This window comes from Drosophila kikkawai, chromosome X, assembly GCF_030179895.1.
Source record: "Drosophila kikkawai strain 14028-0561.14 chromosome X, DkikHiC1v2, whole genome shotgun sequence".
NCBI classification, from domain to species: Eukaryota; Metazoa; Arthropoda; class Insecta; order Diptera; family Drosophilidae; genus Drosophila; species Drosophila kikkawai.
This window is the reverse complement of record NC_091733.1, coordinates 18020299-18043374: the sequence shown is the minus strand read 5'-3', so window position 1 is coordinate 18043374 and position 23076 is coordinate 18020299. Positions and strand designations below refer to the sequence as shown.

At 38.1% G+C, this 23076-nt stretch overlaps 2 protein-coding genes across 3 annotated transcripts in view; one reads left to right on the top strand and one right to left on the bottom strand.

The window, feature by feature from the left end:
* The window catches only part of Drak (Death-associated protein kinase related), a 53137-nt gene extending 36753 nt beyond the window's left edge, over window positions 1-16384 (top strand). The window contains exons 2-5 of the mRNA XM_041774813.2: window positions 12531-12743; window positions 12816-12991; window positions 13067-13385; window positions 13457-16384. Of these exons, the coding sequence (XP_041630747.1) occupies window positions 12531-12743; window positions 12816-12991; window positions 13067-13385; window positions 13457-14657 (1909 nt within the window). The 3' untranslated portion in view covers window positions 14658-16384. The remainder of the gene's footprint in view (window positions 1-12530; window positions 12744-12815; window positions 12992-13066; window positions 13386-13456) is intronic.
* A 1521-nt stretch (window positions 16385-17905) lies between these two features.
* Window positions 17906-21960, bottom strand: LOC108071753 (uncharacterized). Of its 2 annotated transcripts, none has more exons than XM_017162578.3 (4): window positions 21857-21960; window positions 19140-19305; window positions 18889-19077; window positions 17906-18476 (listed from the first exon to the last, which is right to left on the bottom strand). In XM_017162578.3, exons 2-4 carry the CDS (start codon window positions 19254-19256, stop codon window positions 18297-18299), a joined length of 486 nt encoding a protein of 161 aa, XP_017018067.1. In that variant the 5' UTR covers window positions 19257-19305; window positions 21857-21960; the 3' UTR covers window positions 17906-18296. The 2 variants fall into 2 exon arrangements, with proteins under 2 accessions (XP_017018067.1, XP_070144612.1); XM_070288511.1 differs by lacking the exon at window positions 21857-21960 and adding an exon at window positions 21786-21803.
* Between the last annotated feature and the right edge of the window lie 1116 nt (window positions 21961-23076).

Below are 23076 nucleotides of genomic sequence, written 5' to 3'. Positions count from 1 at the left end.
GAATCGGAGAAGGTGAAACGTTCTTGGCTGGTGAATCATCATTGTCATCATTATGATATTCGAAAAAAAAAGGAGGAAGTAAGGGCGGGCGGACCTGAACGTTTCGTAACCGTTAATCGCAGCAGATGAAGCTGGTTCTGCCTTTTTTTTATGTTTATCTTATTGTCAACACATCATCTAGTATGATGCAATCGCATGCGTTTTAAGAGGGTAGCTACCTATATTTTTATTGGCACTTTGTTTAGTACAGTCGCCTCAAAGGTGCCTACATTTTAAAGAAAGACTCTTTAATTATCTTTAATTCTTATTAAATTAGTTGTTAGAAATATATGAGCCCTTAAAGAGTGTTTCGTAAGGAAATGTGAGCGCCTGAGCGACTTTATTAAAATTTACCGAACAGATAATGGGAGCCGAACTCCATGTCAAGTCTTTTTCGAATCGATAAAATAACAGCTCATTTTCAGATAGCCAAATGAAGACGTGTTATATGTGCACAGCACTCTGTTAGCCTTTTCGTTTGGATAAATAATTTATTTGTATCTGATATTTATCATTTTCGGTCAAATAGTTATCCACTATACGAGTAAATTAACATATATCGGGAGGAAATTTCTAATATATCTCGCTCATTATCATTTAATATTGTAACGAAAATATTATAAGATGTGATCAAATTTGTAAATATCCAATATAAAGTTAAAAAATAAACTTTAAAAGTTTCAAAGTCAAAATTCTTTTTTCTTTTCTTTTAATCTCAAATTTATCGCAACGTTAAGGTATGGGTTTATATCAACTTTATTATTATATTATCGTTATATTATCGATTAAGAGGTCTTTTTTTTAACGAAGCTTTAACGTTTTATTTGAGTTCTCAATTAAAAGTTTATGTTTCTTTTATTATTTTTCGAAAATTCACAAAAATATAACCGTACTTTGACCGATCTTGGAGTTGGTGTCTTGAAACAAAGGTGCTAATGACTGTGGTCGTCTGTGTATGTGTGGGACCAAAGTCAAAACCGAAGCACACACACACACGCACAACACACCACACACTCACCTCAACCCCGCACTCTTAACCCCAACACGCTTTTTGCGCTTGCCTTTTTGTCGTGTAACTCAACGCTTTGAACTTTAACGCTTCGTTGGGTTTCACGCATGCAGAATTCAAATGCTCTTGGGTTGGTTGCTGTTTTTACTTTATTATTTTATTTTTTGCTGTTGCCATGTAAGAGTCTGTTTTTTTTTTTTATTTTATTTACTGTCCCAATTCTGTCAATCAACTGCAATCTTTTTTCCAAGCTCTCGTATTTTGTGGGTGCCAAAGCGTTTTGTTTGGATAATGTTTAAACCACAAAAGGCCAAAGTCAAAGCAATAACAACTGCTGGAATAATAGCAACAACAACAACAAACCCCAAAGGGAAAGGCCCAAAAGGCAGAAAATGCATCAAATTGCAGTTAAGGTCAAGGGCTAAGCTCAAAGTGTTGACTTAACCAACATCTTTTTTTTTTTCTCATTTTTTTTTTATTAACCTAACCCCCTTCAATAAAAACCTACCTCGTATGTACAAATGAATCATACATATGTATGTATGTCTGTGGCCATATGGAAACCAGTTAAGCCAACAGGTCAAGATGTAGGGGGGAGGGGGGACTTGTGTTTATTCTGGAACTTGAGCAAAACGCTTCTGGGAAAACCTTTCTTTCCGCAGCCAAACCAGTCGAAGTTCCCTAAAAAAAAAAATACAGAATTAAACTACCTCAAACCACCGTTAATTGACATATGTATGTAATTTTTTCCACCGGTAGAATTGTGTTTAATTTAACTTGGTAAAGCAACTACCAGATCTAGTTTGCTTTAACAATTCCTTTACAAAATATAAGGCAAGAAGAGTTCAGTACCGGGTATTTCAGAGTCGTTTACACTCGATTGTGGCTTTCTTACTTGTTTTTATGTTGTTGTTGTTTTTTTTCAGTTTTTGGTTCATTTTATTTTTGATTTTTATGTAACCTCTTAAGCCGCTTAAAGAGAGGACAACAACAACAATAAACACAAGGGTTCGACCTTCGCTGCCAGCTGCCATATGTAGAATGAGATGGCAATATTGGGGGCAAAAAGCGAGCGAGAAAGAGAGAGAGAGGAAGATAGGGAACCCCTCAATTAAGCACGAGAAATCATAATTTGTGATTGTTGCTTCCCAGCTGGATTTCCTAAGAAATTCCCATCCCTCATTATGAATTTCTCATCTCCTGCTGCATATCCGCAATATTAACAAAATAAATCTACTTGCTTTTATAAACATTTTTATGTTGTCAAGCTGAACAAGACACTATTATATTTTTATTCATTTATGCTTCATTAACAATAACAACAAAAAAACAAGAAAGAAATACTTTAAGAAATTTAAAACCCAAAGCAAGGGTATAGCAGCGTTCTCTTGTGGCTGTGACTGAGACCTTTATACCGCCGATGACACGTACAGTATGTATGTAAGTACTCGTACAATATGTTGGATGCGTGTTTTGCGCACTTAACCTTATCTGCAGTTTTTTTACGTGTCCGACGAGCGGCGACAAAATAATTTCCTCCACGCCCAGGAACGGACAATGATTCTGCCGGACCAAAGATAGATATGTATTGCCTTTGACCATCCTCCTATTCCCTTTCCTGTACAGATTTTTCCTATTGGCAAGGTCAGAAGACTTGGGCTTTTATCATTGGATTTTCTGTTGTGATTCTCGATGCTGTCCATAAATTCATTTTGTTTTGTGGCATGTGCCCGAGATTAGCCCACAGTTGGAGTAGCAATGCTTCTGCATTTGAGAAACCAGTGGAACCAGTTCCAAAGGGACTTTAAAAAGCTTATATATATTTTTTTTTTAATTTTAACTCTTTTATAAAGTTTTAGAATTTTATTTGCTTGTGGTTTTTAGTGAAGAAGTAATACCTTTAAGCCCTACCAAACTGTATTAAAAATTTTAATATTAAGAACTTACTTTAAAAACTAAAAAAAAAAAAAAGAACAGTTTTATATATTAATGTAATGCGATCACATTGATTTAAAACATTAAAAAACAAGAATATTATTGTTTTATTCAGTTTTTAGTCCTTTTCTTTATAGTATAATGAGACTACTGCGGTCACTCCACGAACAATATTAGTATTGAATAATATTTGGTCACTAATTTAAAATAAAAGCTGTATCTATTTTGATACTATATCTGACACTGTATTAAAAATATTAATAATCAGTTTTCGTTAAAACTTTGAAAAAGAAAACTTTATTTAAATAGCCATAGTATTAAATTATCTTTGGTCACACTCGAATTAAAATAAAAAATGTCTTACCATTAACTTTAACTTCTTAATTCAACAATAGTATAAAAAACGACAGATATGCTATATATTCCATTAAATTTCACGCTATTGATATTTATCTCCAAAATAGTTCCCCCCGTTCGACCAACACAATAACTTCATTTTCGATCGCCACTACCTTCGATTTTGCATTCGCTGCAATCAACTACAGTCGCCAGTCGCTAAACCAGTCAGCTATGTCTTGTGATCCGGCTTCAAAGAACTCGCGGAATGCGTCTTATCAATAGCCAGCCAATCACAGTCAATTGCTAAATAAAAAAATAAAAAACCTTGAATAAAATAAGAACTGGCAGCTCAAGGATGCCAAAAACTGCAGGCCAACAGAACCAACTCAAGTCAGTTGAGGCTTAAAAATTAAGCGAAATAAGAGTAGAAAAAGATACATACAGCTGGGTGACTGCTAAGCTAATTTATCAAAATTAAAGCCGCTTAAAGCGAAAGGATAGGCCAAAAGGAGTTAAAGTTAAACCAACTAAGCTAACGAGCCTGACACATTTCCAAGTGGGTGTCGATGGCCCTAACGCTGACTGACTGACTGACTGAATGTGTCAATCTGAAGTGGAGGAAATGGCAGCGGGGGAAGCACAGGAAACGGAAACGGAAATGGGGATGGGAGTGTGCTCAAAAGGATGCCACTGCATGCAAGGAAAAAAAAGCATGACAAACAGTGGGAGCAAGAAGTTCACATACCTTAACGATTTCTAATTAACATCAATAATAAAAAAAACTGACAAAAGACAGACTAGAGACTAACTCTTCTATTTGTCTGTTATATTTGCATAACATTTAACGACACAAAATAAAAAATAATATATTCATACCTCTAAAATGTGTATTTATCAGTTTTAAAAACACACTTAAAAAGTGTTTACAAACTATAAAAATATATAGGAAACTGAGACTTACGATTTGGAGTTTAGAAATTGTTATTTTTATACACATAAGCCACTTTGTTGCACCCACTGTAAAACCTCTTTTTCTCGCCCACATGGCTCTATCTCTCTCTCTCTCTCTCTCTCTCTCTCTCCCACCGAGTGAGGACTTCTTTTGTGTGATTTTGCATTTTAAAATCCTCGTAATAATGTCAAGTGTTTAAAGCGAAGGCAAAGTCCCACCAGCCCAGCACACACACTCTGGCGGCAAATAAACAAACAAAACAAGAAATGTAAAGAAATTAAAAAAACATGTGCAAATAAAATGTAAACAAAAGAAGAGGAAAGAAAACAGAATGCCAAGGAGAAAACAAAGCCACGCAGGACACCCGATTATGAACCTGTCCATGTTGACAGCCCCTCGTCGAGTGCTTAATTAAAAGGGATATGCAGATGCTGAGTGCAAATGCCGAGCGCCTGCCGGCCTGCCTGCCTGTGTGCCAAATACAAACAAAAGGTAGTATACTACATACATATATTAATCCTCCAAGCAACTCTGAAAAAGGTGAATTGAAAACGGGTGCACACACACACACACACACACAGAGACACAGTCTGCGCTAATCTCTGACCAAATTTGTCCACAATTAAAAACAAAGCGCGCGCTCTCGGCGCCCACACACACCAAATTGTGCGATTTTCGCTGTTTGTTTTTAAGCTGACCAAAAAAATATATAAAATATTCGAAAGAGTTTGCGACATTCGCGGGCTTAAAGACGCCTTATAACAATTGGCACATTTAACGGAAATTATTGATGTCAATTTGCAAATTGGAAAGTGCTCGACGAACAAGCCAAACAATATCATAATCATCGCACAATGCCAGCCAAATAATATTGTATACGCAAGTGGGTTTTAATGTGCGATTTCATTTGATTTATTCTGATAGCCGGCCAAACGGGAAATAAGAAAGACATTATGGACAAACAAAAAAAAAAAAATAATAATAATAAATAAATAAAAGCCAAAGAAAACGCCAAGAAGAATTAAGGCTAGGAAACGCCACTTTCGGTTCTTTGATAGAGATGAATGCATAAATCAAAATAGAGTCGAATGGTTCAAGTAATACAATATACGATATGGTTTATACAAAGCTCGTACTTGTCAACTTTTAACTTGAGAATTCTAGCAAAGCAAGCAGTAACTGTTCTCTCTCTCTCTCTTTATCTCTCTCTCTTGTTAAAGGGTATATTATATCCTCTTTTTCCCATTTATTTTTGTGGGTCAAAAACCCTTATCTAAAACTTTTTATACTCTTTTCTTTGCCTCTTTTTGTTTTTATTTTCCTGGATGCGGCTTAAAAAATATTTTATTTGTTAAAGTGACGCATTAAGTATAGTCCATCTCTTTCTTCCACTGTGGCATGTGTCGTCTCTGTTCGGCCTTTGGACATTATCGTCAATGTCAATGCACTGCTTGCACACATTCAACCTACTGCTTGGCTTTGCCGACAAATTTAATTGTCACATTAGAAGTACACAGGGAGAAAAGGAAAATTAGGACATGTCCGTGTCACTATCCTTCCAGAGATATTCTTGAATTGAACATTGATTAAAATCAGCTTAATTTCTCTCACACAAAAGCAGTGTTCTTGGAGGACTTGCTCCCAAAATTAAACAAATTATCAAAAATTGTTGGTAACATTTTTCGCCATGTGCATGGATTGTCTCCTGCCTCGTTAGTCCCCTTTCAAACAGTCAAGTCAATAAAGAAAACTATTAGTTGGCCTGGCGTTAAATGTGAATGAAAATGGGAATGGGGATGTGTGGATATGTTTGGGGATGGGGATGCGGATGGGGTTGAGGCTGAGGTATAGAGGATGGAATGATGATGACTCCACTCTCTACTTCACTCCACTTCTCCGCACTTACCTCTTGGTTCATTGCACTCGGTCTCCTCGAATGCATTTCTCCCTCTGCACTGTGCTAAAAGTATCCACCACACAAGACACAGGCCCAGCAGCAACAACACTTAGCTGCACTTTGGGCCCAGACCATAGCCATCAAAGGCAAACGTATATAGGAACAAAAATGCAAGAAAAAGAAAGAAAATAAAAAAAACGTCAAAGATGCTGAGCGAGCACAAAAGAGGAATAGGAAGCACAAATTCTTCAGTCAACAGAGTGGAAGTTGCAAAAATGTTATTGTAAAGCCACCTAGTATGGCAGAGTATAGTACCAGACATTATATACGACCGATATTCGAAAGACTTACCGAGACTTTTAAGTTATATTTGCATATAAACACAGGGTTGTTAAAATTGCATTTGTGCAAGGTCGGGCAGAGATATTTGCTCTTATGCTAGATTCATATGGAGACAAAATCCCACCAAGAACCTACTGTTATTTCCATATCATTACACCAAAATTGAGCTACTTAATTAAGGCAAATGTGGAAAGCGAAAAACCTTGCTGTTCGTTATGATGCGAATATATGTATATTTCCCCATGAACATTTTGCCAGATTTGGCTAACTGGCTAACCTTTTGGCTAGAACAAACAGCACCCGCCTAACAATTTAACAATTTACACCTTGTTAACAAACTTACCGCAGCAAATTAAATGGCAACGAATAACGAAATTAGCTATTGCAAATTAGCTATAAAAACTGCTAGTTGACATTGTTCCGCATCCTATTAGCATGAGAATGGGAATTGGAATCTAAATCTGTATTTCAATCTGATTCTGAATCTGAATCGTCATCGGCATTGGCATAATTGGTTTAAACCGTGTGGGGGAGGAATTATTTCAATATCAATGCGATTTGCCAATCGCCAGAGTGCTGCAGCTTCTTTTTGTAGTTTATTGTTTGCTTCGATTTTAGTTTAGATAGTTGCCCAATCGCTCCTAAACAATCCAACTAAAAACAATCCGAAACTGACCTGCTCAAGCAGATGGAATGGTAAACACAATTAATTGGGAAAAGTTCTCACTCTCCGCGGTTGTTTACATCGTTGAGTAAGGTAAACAACATTTCAATTAGGCCACAAGAAAAGAAGACGTAGCTTAAAAAATGGAACAGCAGCAAAATTAACACAAAGGAAAGCTATCTTTGAAAAGTCAGAGAAAAACCTTATAAATTAAACCAGAAAAGAAAGAGAAAATTAATTGATTTTTGTGATATCAATTCGACTTTTGATATTTTTACAAATTATACATATAATTCTCGATAAACAATATACTCAATAACAAATCGATCAAATTTGAAATAATTCGATAAAATGTTAAGTAATTCGATAAACTAAGACGATTCCAGAAATTTAATAACAATTTGATAAAATAAATGATAGAATAAATTTGATAACAGTTCGATAAACTTGGTAATGATTCGATAAATTTGATAATTATTAGATAAATTTTATATTAATTAGATTAATTTCATAACGCTTCGATAATCTTGATAACGATTTTAAAAACTTCAAAACAACGAAAGAAACTTCTATAAATTCAAATAAAAATTCTGAAATTTAGCTAAATCGGAGATATATAGTACGTTGATCTTCGAATCACTCCAAACCCTATCTTCTGTGATCCTTCCACCACCAACTTAAATTCCTTAAATAAGAAAAGAATCCCATATTTCGAAAACTTCCGTTGATTTTCCTCTCAATATCGATTTTGCTTACGTTTCGGCCAATCTCTCAACGTGACGGCGATAAACAATTGAGGGAAAAGAAGAGCAATTTAAATATTGCGCAGTCTTGGAAATCCGTTAAGTATTAACAATTCCCCTGTTAGCAATTAACCCCCCCTTTGGTCTAGGGGCTGATTTTGACACGTGCACGCGCCGCGTCGCCGTGCCGCGTTTTTTGAGCGGGCTTAAAACGCCGCCTTATTTGGCTCTTTGCTCGAGAGTTTTGCGTTCAAGTTTGTCATCTCTTTGGTGAATCAAAAATTGCCTCGTTTGCGTCACAGCAACTTAAGGGGTTTAGCGGGGCGGGGGGTGTGAGGTATTTGCCATGTATGTATGTAGATCCGATCGATTGACAATCATTTTATGCGATCAAACCAAAAAAAAAATAAAATAAAATAAAAATAATAACAAAAAAATAATACAAACAAATCGTAGCAAAGCTGACCAATTTAAGAATCTTCTCCGATTCCACTTATAATCGGACAAAATTCACACTCGAATTTGGAGATCTCTATAAAGCGTTTATTTTTTTGGTATTTGTATACCCTTCAAGAGGGTATTAAATACTTTTAAGTATTATGCAAATAAACAAGCCTTCGAGATACAAATATCTTAATGATTTAAATATAATTTTTTTAATCAAATTAGAGTCTGTATAACATGTTTTTACACCTCCAAAAGTGTTAATTTAATTTGATAAAAATTAACTTAATTTGATTTCAAATGCTTATAGAAGGGTATACATTCATCGACTTCCCGCTAACAAAAAAACTTACTTTATTGTTTCTGTATTATATTTCCATAGAGTAAAAGGGCAGAGCTGCGTGGGAGTGGCCAGTTCAATTCCGATTCTCTCTGCCTGCGATCAGCCATGAACTCTGCTATATTTGTTGTTTTTTATACAGCAAAAAAGTCTGTTAAAGTAACCCCTTATGAGAGTTAATTGGTTTTTTGGTCGAATAACAGACACACTCACACACATATAGAAATCTTTTTATATACAGTTATACGTTTTCGGGAAATATGAACTATAGGTTGGATTTCTGTCGTAGAATTTCATATATATAAATTATTTCTACGCATTTTTCTTGGCTTTCAAAGAATTCCTCACCTTCTCGATTTTTCAAATTTTCCACTTTCATACCATTTAACTTTAACTGTCTTCTTGATCTCTAAAATGTAAACAACAAAAAGGAAAATTCCATCTGTCCAAAAAGTCGTGCCGAAAGCATTTTAACTGTCTTATGTAACTGACGGTCAATGCGCAAAAAAAAAAAAAAAGTACAGGGAAAAAGATCAAAACGAAACAAAAACAGAAACAGAAGAGCTGATGAAATTCCAAAAAGGAGAGGAGGAGAGAGGGCAATAACTTTATTACGATCAGAAAAGACCTTGCCCAATTAGGCAATGCTGTTGACTGGGGAACGGGGAGTGCAGAAATTGTAATTAAATTTAAATTTATGGTAATGCCGACTCTACAAAGCTTCTCAGACCAAGCCGCGAACACCTCACGAATTTAACTTGATTTAATATATAAAGGTTTGTCTTCCCCTAAATCTATAGTGCTCAAAAAATCTGCTATAATTATACTGTATATTATTTATGTATTGATAGTTCTATTAGTTATATCGATCAAATAAGATCGAAAATCTGGGATCTGTACTCCTTAGTTGGGAAATAAAGACGACATCTAACTACTTATAATACAAAGATTACCTTTGGAATAATGTTACCCAGGTCCTAGATCTCACTCTCCTTATTCTGGGGTTTAATTAAAAAAGTCCAATCACCCATTTATTAGGGACAAACCTCCTGGCAATCCAAACGTCATTCGTAAATTATAATTAGAAGCGAAATACTTAGCCACGATTGATACCATATTTGCATGCAACATTGTTGCCTTTTGTTTATTTTCATCGCGAATGCAAATCGCGTGGCGCTAATTGAGTCAAGCGAAAACGGGAATCCAAAACCATTGGACTTGAGTTGTGGGCCAGACTTCCTTCTATCTATGTATATGTTTATGTTTCTATGCTGTGTATGTATCCGAACAGTTCTAAGTTTGTGAATTTAAAGCCGGATTAGTATTAAACCAGTTACCCTAAGGGATGTATTTCAAAACAAAAGATTCGACCATATCTAAAATATCAATTCTAATATCAATAATATCAAATAAAAAATTTTAAAAAATATCAGAAAAATATATATTTAAAGCATTTTTAGTTTTTTGTACCCATATTTTTTCCAAGCAATAACATTTTAACTATCCAACAGAGTCTCGATTTATAGCACCAAATAAACTTGCAAAGTTTAAATATCGATTTATATATCGGAATTCAGAACAGTATTGCTATATTGATGTATCCGGTAATATAACTAACGGAGAAGGTGAATAGACATATATACAGACATTCCTTATTTCTTCGCAATGCGGAAAACTTTGGTGATACTCCACTGTAGCTTTCTTACTTGTTACTAAGAGCCCAGACACTAGACAATTTGTTGTGTGTTCTGTTGGAGTTTGTAGTGTAGTAGCTGGAACTGTTTGTGTTTGCTCGTTGTTGACGACTGGCCCAAATGCTAAACACGGCAGCCAGCCTTACACAGAGAAAAAATTCTTCAATGTTGTAAATTCAAAATTATTTCAAATATAAAAAAAAACAGTCAACTTATGAAACTGTCTACACAGGACATTCAACTATAGATCACCAATCAAGTCTTGTACTATTATGTCTTCTCAAAAACAAGCGAAATTTTTTTGCTGTGTAAGGACAGACAAATTCCATCAGAGGAGGCGGAGAAAGGGGGCGATGGATGGAGTCGACAGAGAAAGACAGGAGCAGCCGAGTCCGAGTCAATGTTTGTTGTCGTCGTCTGTCCGCTGTCAATGTCAGAAAAAGAGACAGAGAGAAAGAAGCTAGGAGAAGAATTCCGTAGACACACAACTGCGGACGGCGGAGGGTCCCGACTCCGGAGCTACGTGCGCGGGGGACAATTAGAAAACCAGTCCAGTGGCGAAGGCGACGACAGCCCAGCACTGCTCATTATTGATGGGGAACCCCTTTCGGGATCCGGGTTTATTAGCTAAGACATCCCAAAGATCAAGGGAGGAAGGCCAATTGATAATTCTAGCAAGAAACCAAAAGACTAGATATGGAGAGAAGTGAATTTCAAAATAAGGATTAATAAAAGTATATTCCACTTATTTTCAAAAGAAAGATCTTTAGCGCACCTCAAAACGCATGTGATTTATTGTTGCAAGCTCGGGATCGCTACTTAAAATCGAAATATCGATGTGATTGAAATTATTCAAATTATAAATTGATCGATATAATCGAAATTATCGAACGTATCGATATATTGCCTCCAATATCGCCACAATCGTAGGGTAACTAGAGTTCGTCCTGAACGACTTAACTCGCTAAAGCCATTACCCATTTTTGAACTGATCAGGGCTTTGCGTGATTGTGTTTTCTTTCTTCCTCTCTTCTTCCCTTATCTCCCCTCCTTACGGTTTTCCTCTCATTCCTTGCTTTCACCTTGTTAACGGGTGCAGGAAGGGGGCGAGGCACACGAAGGAGGAGAAGCTCTGGAGGAGAAGCAGCTGGTCAACTATTTGGTATGCCAGCTTTGTCACCAGTGTTTCTTGTCTTCCTTTTTTCTTCTGCGCCTGCTTCTTCTGATCATGGGTGTGTGTGTGTGTGTGTGTGTGTGTATTTGTTGCTTTAAGTGTTAGCAGTAGTTGTAGTTGTTTGTTTGTTGCCGGAAGCGCAATTGCTTCATTATGGCACGTACTTTGTCAAAAGGCGTCGAGTTGAGTCACATTTTATTCCATTTTGTGCACTTGAATAAATCGGAAATATTGAATGTCAGTCGAAAAGTTCCTATTTCCAGATGCATGAAACTGCGTTTTAATGTAAACCAAATATTTTGCAAATACCTTGTTATAGTTTAAGGATATATTTTAGGAAACTAACTTGTTAGGATATTATTTTTATGAGTAAGAAATGAAATGAAAAAATAACTACGACTATAAAATTACTTTTCTGAAAGAAGAAAGTCTAGTTTGAGCCACAAAATTATCGTTTGATCGTAATATTGTAATTTTAACATTAAAAATAGAAAAAATATGGATATAAAACTATTGTATCGATAATTGGCACGAACAATAGTCAATGTATACATCCAGTATAATGGGGGAAAAAAAAAACAAAAATTTTTCTGATAAATTATGATAACATCGATACTTAAATACGATATCTTTCGATATTTAAAAAGTTGATCTTTGATATATCACGATATTTATATTGTGATATTGAAATTGAATTCCCTATTTTGTATTTCTTTTAAACAAAGAGTATTTGAAATCACAATGTTTTATAACCTTATCTCTGATAATTTTAATCCAAAACTCATAAAAATGCTAGCTTTAAGAACTCGCAGTGTTCCCAGTTCCCGCCGCAACTCAACTCTCCTGATATCGAACCCCAAACCAAACTTATGAATGAAAACTAATCTGTGGGCGAACACGACCGTCCGCAGATGCGAAAAAGAAGACCATAAACTAATTTCATATCTCTCTTTTACAGAGGCAAGTTCGCCGCCGTTCGCCGCGCCATTCACAAGAACACGGGCTCGCACTTTGCGGCCAAGTTCCTGAAGAGGAGGCGCCGGGCGCAGAGCAGCGACAAGGAGATCAAGCATGAGATCGCGGTGCTGATGCTCTGTGCGGGCGAGGACAACATCGTCAACCTCAATGCCGTCCACGAGACGCGCTCGGACACAGCACTCCTGCTGGAGCTGTAAGTGAAAAGCTAAAAAGCTATTCGGAAGCGATTTTATACGATTTGATTACCCTTTCTATTCCCTTGCAGGGCCACTGGTGGCGAGCTGCAGACGATTCTGGACAATGAGGAGTGCCTGACGGAGGCGCAGGGCCGCCACTGCATGCGCGAAGTGCTCAAGGCTCTGAAGTTCCTGCACGACCGTTCCATCGCCCACCTGGACCTCAAGCCACAGAACATCCTGCTTGCCGGCGAGCGTGTAGAAGGTAAATCCGTTTTTTATTATAATCTAATATTGATATCGTAATAATCCATCGATTCTGCCTGCTGCTCCTCCACAGATGGCCTGAAACTGTGCGACTTTGGGATCTCACGGGTGGTCTGCGAGGGCATCAACGTGCGGGAAATGGCTGGCACCCCCGATTACGTGGCCCCCGAGGTGCTCCAGTACGAGCCGCTTTCCCTGCTGACGGACATTTGGTCGGTGGGCGTCCTCACCTACGTGCTGCTCTCCGGATTCTCGCCCTTTGGTGGCGACACCAAGCAGGAGACCTTCCTCAATATCTCGCAGTGCGCTCTCACCTTCCCGGACAACCTCTTCGGCGGCGTCTCGCCGGTGGCCATCGACTTTATCCGTCGCGCATTGCGAATTAAGCCAAAGTAAGTGCCAAAGGTCACTCAAATCGAGAATGATTTTCAATTATTTTTTTTGTCAATTATAATTCTTGCAGCGATCGCATGAGTGCAGCCGGCTGCCTGGAGCACGCCTGGCTAAAAGACGACTGCTCATTGGACAGACAGATCTATCTGCAGCCACAGAGCTATGCCGAGGAGGAAGAGGAGGAGGAGGAGGATGACGACGACGACCACGACGACGACAACAAGGTGGAAGACAAAGTCGAAAACGAGCCCGTGAAGGAGGAGCAAGCCGTGCAGGAACCAGACAAGGAGCAACAGCAGCAGCATCAGCAACAGCATCCGAACCAGCCAAAGCCCTTGACCAACGGCTGCAGCAGCACCAAACCGACGCACAATGGCCATCATCGAGCCAACAGCAGCGGCAGCATTTCCAAGATCCCCATCGCCACCAGCAAGCTGCAGCTCCTAAGCAGTCCCACGTCCGAGACGACCACCACCACCACGGCCATCCACACGCTAAGCAGCAACATCAACAGCCACAGTCACAGTCACGCTCACAAGCCCACACAAATTGTGACACCGACGCGTCGAGCCTCCGATTCGGACAAGGAGAACACGTACACGGCCACGTTCATGAAGAAGCCGCCGGTGGCCAGCATCCAGCTTAACTCCAGCTCCAACGGCATCGAGGAGGCCACGGTGGTTGCCACGTTAACGCTCTTTCCCGACGCCCCCACCACGCCCAAGGTGATTCGCAAGACGCCATCCAGCGAGTCAAACGGTTCGGCGACGTCCGTAAAGGCATTGGTCAAGAAGTTCCAGCTGGAGGAGGACTCCTCCAACCGACGAAACGGTGGCAGTGGCTGCAACTCACCAATCACGACGACGCCGACGTCGACCAGAATGAACTGTCTACGCAGGGCCTCGGAGCCCCTAACCACGGCGGTGTTCAAGAAGCAGCCAAGCCCAAATCCGAGTCCTAGCAGCAGTCCAACCAACAGCAGCACAGCCACCCTGCTGATCCACAGCCAGCGATTGGCCAGCAGCCCAGCGCCCGCCAGTAACACTGCCGCCCCAACAGCCACCGCAACCGCCTCCAGCTCCAGCACCAGCTCCAACTCCGGCTGCAGCTCAGGGAAATCTTCCAATGCGACCGCTGCCCATCTGCTGCACCATCATCACATGCACCACCACCACCACCATCACCACCATCATGTGGTAATTGCAGCCAAGAATGCCGCCGCTGTGGCCGCCACCAACAACCTGAGCCTGGATCAGGGTATCATCTGTTAGCTAAGGGCCAGCCGGGCCAGCCGCAATGCCAAGAGTTTCTTTCATCGCTTCCTTTGCTGCATGTAACCACCAGTCTCGGCCACGCCCACCGCTCACTGGCAGCGGAGGAGTGGCGACTGCAGGATCACTAGGTGGACAAGTGGCGAATTGGACAGCGAAATAATGGGTGATGGGAAACAGAAACGAAAGTGCTGGTGCTGCAGCTATAGCTCGATGGAGAGGTGGCTAAGGGGATGGAAATGGAAGTGGAAGTGGAACGAGGATGAGGATGCATTGATATTGATTTGAGCTTAGTTTAGTTAATGTTTTAAATGGCAACTTATCAACCAGGAACCCCACCCACCACCACATACACAACACACACACACACACACACGTACACGCAACACACTAGAAGAAAACCCCCGCGAAAAACAAGTTAGCTAAAGTCAAGGGGAAACAAGTGAGAACGATTAGCGAAAGGATAAAAGTAGTAAGTACAAGGAGGGTACACGTTAGGATTCGGAGGATCGATAGACATACCAAAGACCTTATAACAGCAATATGCGTAACGCCCAGACACTTGAATTGCCATATGCAAGTTAATTTTTATGCATAAACATCCAAAAATCAAGAATACTTGAACCTAGAGTCGTGGACTTTTGTATGGCGTTACTCATCTTGTTGTTATACGGTCTCTGGACATACCCACATATCATCCATGAGTAGAGTTCAATTGTTTCAACGAATATATATAATATATAAATGTCAATTTCTTGGCTCAGAAGACAGGCCTTAGCATAAATTATACAATTTAATAATTTAAAAATATTAAATTTAAAGATTAATAAAAATATATACACGCATACATACATACGTCGTAGCATATACATATATGTACCAAAAACAAAAAGGTCTCGAGAGAGAGAGAGTTGAGTTGAGAATTTCGCTATTGTTAATCGTATCAGTCAATCAATCAATCAATCAACCAATCGATCGATCGTATAAAACAATTGTTGTTTCGCCTGGAAATGGTACTTAGAGAATGTTGTTATAAAAAAGTCAAAGCTAAATTTGTTAATCCGTGTTGTGTCTCAATGTGTGTGTTCAAATCGTTCAAATCGTTGCATACTGATGCCTAGGATACATTAAATAACATAACATAGAAGAAGCTACATATGCGCATTGATCCATAATGCACCAATTGCGTTGATTTCCGTTTCCCCGGAGCCTTATCCCAATCCCGAGCCCCCAGTTTTCTTCGTTTTTAAGTCGGTTTTTGTATATATTTCCAGAATGCAAAGTACATTGAATAGTTTGCAGAAAGCAGAAAAGCAGCGCATGCATATAATTACATGCAGTCTTTTTTTTTCATTAATCGTATCCTTTAATAGTGATGCTTAATGTATTGATTAATCGATATTACCCTTTTCTTTTTTACTTAATACTTGTGTGTACTTCTCTTAATTACTATTATTATTATTATAATTTTTTTTTTTTTGTAACACCTAAACCACGTTTTTATGTTTACTATATTATGTATTTTAGTAGTTAAATGTCCCGCTTTTCGCATACGAGTATAATAATTAAAGAGCTCTGCGCCAGAAGGTCGAAAAGTGTGTTTTATTTCTTAGCAATTTCAATTAATTTTTTGTGTTTAGAGAGAATATTAAGAAGCATATTATTTTATATTATATGATATAGTAATTATTTTATATATAACTAATTTAAAATATATAATAAAAGCCCATAAAAATTCAAATGTGTTTTAACTATTTGATGGATTTATAAATTACTGGGTTTCTTTTTTTCAGGTGTAGTATATTTTGAAGAAGTTAAGAATACATAACAGTTAATTTATTGATTAAATCATTAATTAAATAATAAAACCAAGAAATACAACATTTTTGCAACAACAATATTTTTTACAACAACAACATTTGTACAAAAACAACATTTTTACAACAATAACATTTGTTCAACAACATTTTAACAACAACAACATTGGTTCAACAATACCAATTTCCCAAAAATCTGTCATAAAAAGCTAGCTCAGTTTCTCCACTTCGTGTAACAGCGGAACAGATAGCTGGAAAAATAATATACCAACTTTGTTGTTATACAAATGTTGTTGTAACAAGAAAGGAAGCTAACTTCGGCACGCCGAAGTTTGTATATCCTTGCAGATTGGTTTCGATGTTTATATTATAGATTTAAATGCTGAAAACACTCACAAAACAGAGTTTCATTTCATCTGAGAGTAGATAAACATACGTTGAAAAACAACGAAGCTATAATTTTTATACCCTTGCAGGGTATTTTATTTCCAGTCCGAAGCTCATTACGCATTGAAGGAGTCATTTCCGACCCCATAAACCATATATATTCTTGATCAGCATTAACAGGCGCATCTTTCTGGCCATGTCTGGCAAAAAAAAATTTTTTGATCAATTTTTTCGAAATTCGATAAGGGGTTACATCATTAAAATTCTCAAAATTTGATCAAATTTTCAATTTCTAACTAAGTATGCAGATTTGTTAACCTTATAAAAACTAACATAAAACCGTTTTCAAAAGTAAAATTAATGCATTTTTGACCGAGTTATGAATTTTCAAAGTTATGCAGGGTATTAAAATTTCAGTCAGAAGCTTGAAACTCATCGAAGGAATCATTTCCAACCCTATAAATCATATATATTCTTGATCAGCATCAGCAGGCGAATCGTTTAAGCCAACTCCGGAGGGAACAAATTTTTTTGTGATTTTTTCGAAATTCGATAAGGGGTTACATCATTAAAATTCTCAAAATTTAATAAAATTTTCAATTTCTAACTAAGTATGCAGATTTGTTAACCTTATAAAAACTAACATAACACCGCTTTCCGAATGCAAATTAAGGCATTTTTGACAGAGTTATGCCTTGTTTAGTTTTTAATTTAAAATTAAACAAAAAATTATCATAAAAATGATATTGTCGTTGTTGTACAGATAAACCAATATCCTCGATTTCAATCACCAGAACAGCCAGCAGACAAAGGATTACCTGTGGTGCAAACTCTTTCAATGAGGTCATCGCACAGATTGGCGCATCTTCGATCTACACCATAAAAGCATGCTATAATTAAACACCATTCCAATATTTAGTAGTATGCAATTATAGCCAAAATATGGAATACTTTTGGGCTTAGTTTAGACTTTGTCACAGTGATCAGATCCAAAATTAAAGAGCAACAACGTTGACAACACTGACTCAAGGTAAAGAAAAGACATTTACACTTGTAAAAAACATATAGACACACATCTTTATTCGAAATACATGACAATCTGTTCGGTATAAAAGAAAGTGAGACAAAAAAAACTTGTATATATCAGTGTATAAGTAAGAGTAAGGGTAACTACCGCCGAAAAAACATTTCACAGTACAACAAAGATTCCTCCCCTTGGCTTCCACTATCTGTGCATCTGTCCCCTCGATCATGGTTTCTGGCTCCTGCCTCCAGACTCCTCCGCGATATGGCTCCGAATCGGATTGGATGGATGCATCTATGGATTTTAGATGGAAGGACAAATGCTTTGAGATTGCAGAGTTCACTTGAACGCCACTTGCTGAGGGGCTGGGAGATTCCGAGTGGGCGGTGGGTGTTGGTGGCTATGGATGGCCTAGATGCCGCGGTAGGACCGGTGGGCCAGGAAGGCACTGATGAAGTAGAGCACGCAGTTTACCAGACCCAAGACACCGGCCACCATGTAGGCATCGTGCTTGACATCACGCAGCCGGATCAGCAGGAAGGTGGAGGAAGCAAGGTAGAGAATGGCGGCCACGCTGTGATAGATCAGCTCCTGCAAGTATTAAGAAAGTCGATTTTAAATCGATATTTTAACATTAATGATAAATCGGATTGGATATCGAGCCAGTTTAATTAGGAAATTTGATCATATCGATATTTGAGTGCAATATTTTTCTATATTTAAAAATTCGATTTTCCATCCATAGACTTTTTAAAATATAGTAAATCGATATTCTACGCCAAGCTCGATATTTAATCGATCTTTTAACGTTTGGATATTTATGCTTTTAAGTCCATATTCTGTTTGATTTTTTGGACCAATTTTATCAGAAAAAAGAGGAAAATAAATAAGGATTTACAAATGTTTTTCGATATTATCGATACTTTAAAGTTAAATTGAAACATTTTTGATATTTAATAATTCGATGTATTAATTTTTACGATATATTTTAGGCAGTACTCACGTAAATCGTCTTTGCTATAATTCCACCCGTACTCAGCGACGTGAGGCAGGCGAGGAGCAGACAGAATGTCCCTATCATAAAAGTGGTGGCCATCAGATAATGGAACAGATCCTGCTGGCCGGAACTGTAGTAATGGCGGTATCCCTGATAGTTGTACGCCAAAATACCCACGATGGCAGCACCGATGATCTGCAAAGGACAATGCTTATAGATTATCCCTATTGTAGATAACGGATAGATAATAAACTCACCAGCTCGAACAGCTTGAGGATGCCGGGGAAGGTCTTCAGGTAGCCGGTGTTCAGAACGATATAGGAGGTGTTGGTGGTGCTGGTGGTGGTGCGTGTAATGGTCACTGAGTGCGACATCTTGGCTGGGATTCGGTGGTTCTCTTTGGAGTATTAAAAGGTGGGGGATCTAAAAAGGAAGTCATTCCATTACAATAAATTAAGAGGAAAAGGTGTCATTTTTAATATTATTCATTTAATTAATTAACTAATTTTCAAATTTCTTTGGTTTCAAGTATCTTGACTAGTTTTTTTTACTTGTTTTGTGACTCATCACGGTCTTTTTTTTCATTTTTTTTTTTTTGAATAATACAGCCCTGCGCCTTTAGTTACATTTTAAACTTAGAGTATATGAATCCAATTTTGACGCTTTCCTTGGCCAGCTGTTACAGATCGAACGACCCCCGCCCCAAAGCCTCATTGGGTGTGTGTGTATTTCTTGCCACTTATTTTGTTGCTGCTGTTTTTGTTTTGGATTTTTGCGTTTTTGTCTAATTTTAAAATAATTTTCATTGCCGGCCTCGCGGGCGAAAAAGCGCCAAAAAGCCGAACGCCGAACGCCAAAAGTTATTGAAGCATCCATGGCGGGCAGTGGAAGAGCCGGGAAAATCAGAAAATCGGAAAATCTATTTACTTGACCGAAAGCACACCCGCACCCGTGCTCCCCCGCACAGAATAGATAAATCGTTCGAATGGAGGCGGATAAATATAACGTCATGAACTTTATGGTCTGCTGCCGCCTGTTGTTCGTTGGAAAAGCTTGAGAAAAGCCAAACCCAAAAAAATTGGGGCACACACTTGAACATCTGTGGAGCGAAGAGGCTATGTGGATATATATATAGTGACCAGAGGGCGGGACATATACTATATATGTACTATATCCACTCCGTAAATTCCAGTGTACCTAGTTTTTCCCTTTTTCAATTAATAGGTTCGAGATTCGAGAATAGATCGATCACTGAAGGATCTATAGATATATTTATTCATTACTATTATGAACATGCTAATAACTTCTTACTATATTGTATATACAAATAACAAAGCTAACTTCGAGAAGTATGTATACCCTAGATCATTCGATTGTAATGGATAACTAAGCCAAAAAGGATTCATTTCAATTCAGAAAGTTTTCCTTTGTCCACAATTTAAAATGTTCAATTTAAAAAGTTAAACTTTTTTTAGAATTAGTAAATAATTCATTAAATAATTGTTTGTTATTTACAAAAATGTCTAAATCGACTCTTCTGTTTATACTCATAAGGAATACACGGTCGAACTCCTTTACTGCGTTGCAAACTTCTAACTAAAATTATAATACTATTAACAATAAGGTAAACTAACAATCAAAAACGAAAAACCAGTTCATAGTACAAGCTTGGTAGCTCTTGGAGATCCTTAGGTTTTCACTAAAAGATACATCTTTCAGATACAGATACTAATACCTACATCGAATGCATAGATTCTGCCGGGTTTATTGACTTTTTAACTACAAACAAAATCTAAAAATAATAATAAAAAAAAAAAATAAAACAAAAAAACTATAAGTTCAATAAAAGAACATTTTTAACAAATTATTAAAATAAACCTGGTTTAATATTATTAAAACTATAAGTTAAATAAAAGAAAAATTAAAATAATCTTCATGGAAAACCAAAGATAAAATTTAAATCTAAAATATTAAATCTTTCCACCAATAAACCTCAGTTTTCGAACCCTTTTTTTTATTTAATTTCCCCCAAATATATTTCAATAAATACCTAACATCCTGGAGATCTTGGCTTGAATAGGATTAAAGACCTTCTTCCAAGTGACTTCTGTTCGGTGCTAATCGGCGGCGCATTACTCAAGTCGATGACGCCATCGAGTGACGCAATAAGTTACAGACCCCAGCCCCGACCATGAAGAATACAATGATAATGTCAATGATGATGATGATGATGCTCATCAAAATTCAGTGAAGTTCGTATCGAAACGATGGCAAAGGGGTGTGCCTCCTAAAGAATTTCTGAATTTTCAGAACGTCAAACCAAAACACAAAACAACTAGGTAAAAGAACCATGTGCGACATTATATTGTTTTTGGTTCTGTTCTGTTCTTTTTTTTTTAACAAAATCAGTCTTGTATGTTGATTAGGCGGCGGATTTCCGCCTGTTGAACGAGGGGGGAATGGGGTTGGGCTAACTCATGATATCACGCCAAAAATATTCATGGCAACAGGTTGTCTTTGGGCCTATGTAAAGGTGAGAGAAGCCTTCGAATTCTACGCTTTGAAGAGATGAAAGACGAGACCGGAGAGTGCCGCCGCCGACGCCTATCAGCATGGCACATCTCACTACCTCCAATCTAGGCGAAAAGCTCCATGTACTTGGCCTATAGGAAACGCTCCCTGAAACTGGCCCTGCATTTTTTTGGTCGCTGGAAACACAATGATATCATCGCGTCCAATAATAATGCATTTTAATGTGGAAATACTTAAACGAAAAATAACATTTTATGGCACGTCGTCTGTCAGGGGGTTCGCAATTCCCCAAAATGCTGTTCTCACGCTCTCCTTCAAATAATATACAAACAAAAAAAAAACGAACAAAAATCACCTATGCGTGTACATACATATATATATATAGTCCCAGCGAATTTATATCTATATAGTGGCACTCGATGTGTGTGGAGCTGGCTCTTACTTTTTTTTTTGAAAATCGGCGTAGGATACGGCCAACTGATAGCTCGGACTGCTAGCTTTTTGCGTCTTTTCGCGGGCACGTTGAAAACGAAACTGAAACCGAAAACTGAAAAGCAAAAGCTGCTTTGCCTTTTTGCTAGCACGCCGACTGAGCAGTTGGCGGCGGCAGAGGCAAACGAAAACAAAACAAAACGGTAGCACAGAAGCCAAGGGGTTACTGCAGTTCGACGGGTTGATACCCTGGAAAGCTCATTGGCGGTATGACGAGCAAAAAAAGTTGCATCAAAATTTAAATTTAACTGATTTGTCTTAGGTTTAAGTGCGCAAGAACAGTTTTCCCTGTCTTTCACTTCGCCAATTTGCCTGCAATGTACAAGCAATAGCCAACAAACGAGAGGGCTAACATTTGCGATTGAAGCCTTATTGAAAGGAAGAATGAGAAAAGATACAATGCTCATGAATGTAAACATTTACAAATGTGTAAGCCTTATTGCTCTCTTTCGCTTTACCTGCAATGTACAAGCTTTTGACTAAAATTATAACGCTCTGCAAGATATAAAATATAATTTGAATCCCAGCACACTGTTGTTACTTTTTTTAACAAAAAGTTTAATTTCTATAATATATGTACATCGACATGGTCGTGGCTACACTGCCCTAGAACACGGTATCTGCAAGGCAAGTAAAAACGCCAACAAGTTGCGAGATGTGATGTGCTTTTGCTGAAAGGCGGCGGCGGCGGCGGCGGCTACCGCGCTGAATTGACTGGCTATCGCGCGGGGTATAAATGTAGCCTGACGTCATGATGTCATCCGGCGAGGGACGCAGCCGTAGTCGGAGCCGTTAGCCGCCAGCCTTAATATTTGTAATGCTCTCTCCAAGTGCAGCTTGGCCTCAGCCACGCCCCCAAATGCCCCGAACCCTGGCGCCCTGCTACCACCCCCCTGAATTCGCAATTAAATGGAAAGGAATTCATCGGTTGAACTCATCAAAGTTTTCTTCTGACTCAGCGCTGCCGGCGTCGCAGATAACGCCAGAGGGAGAGTGGGTGCTTGTTTGTACTCAATTTCGAAATATATATGAATTAAAAGTACCACTGAAAATTATTAATGAAATCATGAAAGAAAGCCGAGCTTGGGCAGGACTGAATTACCTTGAAAATAAAAATAAAGAATGGGTTCCAAATATTTTCGCACTTCAACTGTTAGTGTTCCATTTGGA

What these genes read in the sequence shown, in the direction of transcription:
- LOC108071753 (XM_017162578.3), bottom strand. Translation starts at nt 19,256, where the DNA reads ATGTCGCACTCAGTGACCATTACACGCACCACCACCAGCACCACCAAC. An exon ending in TCCTCAAGCTGTTCGAGCTG is followed by an intron (nt 19,078 to 19,139) that starts GTGAGTTTATTA and finishes TGTCCTTTGCAG; the next exon opens with ATCATCGGTGCTGCCATCGT. An exon ending in TTATAGCAAAGACGATTTAC is followed by an intron (nt 18,477 to 18,888) that starts GTGAGTACTGCC and finishes TAATACTTGCAG; the next exon opens with GAGCTGATCTATCACAGCGT.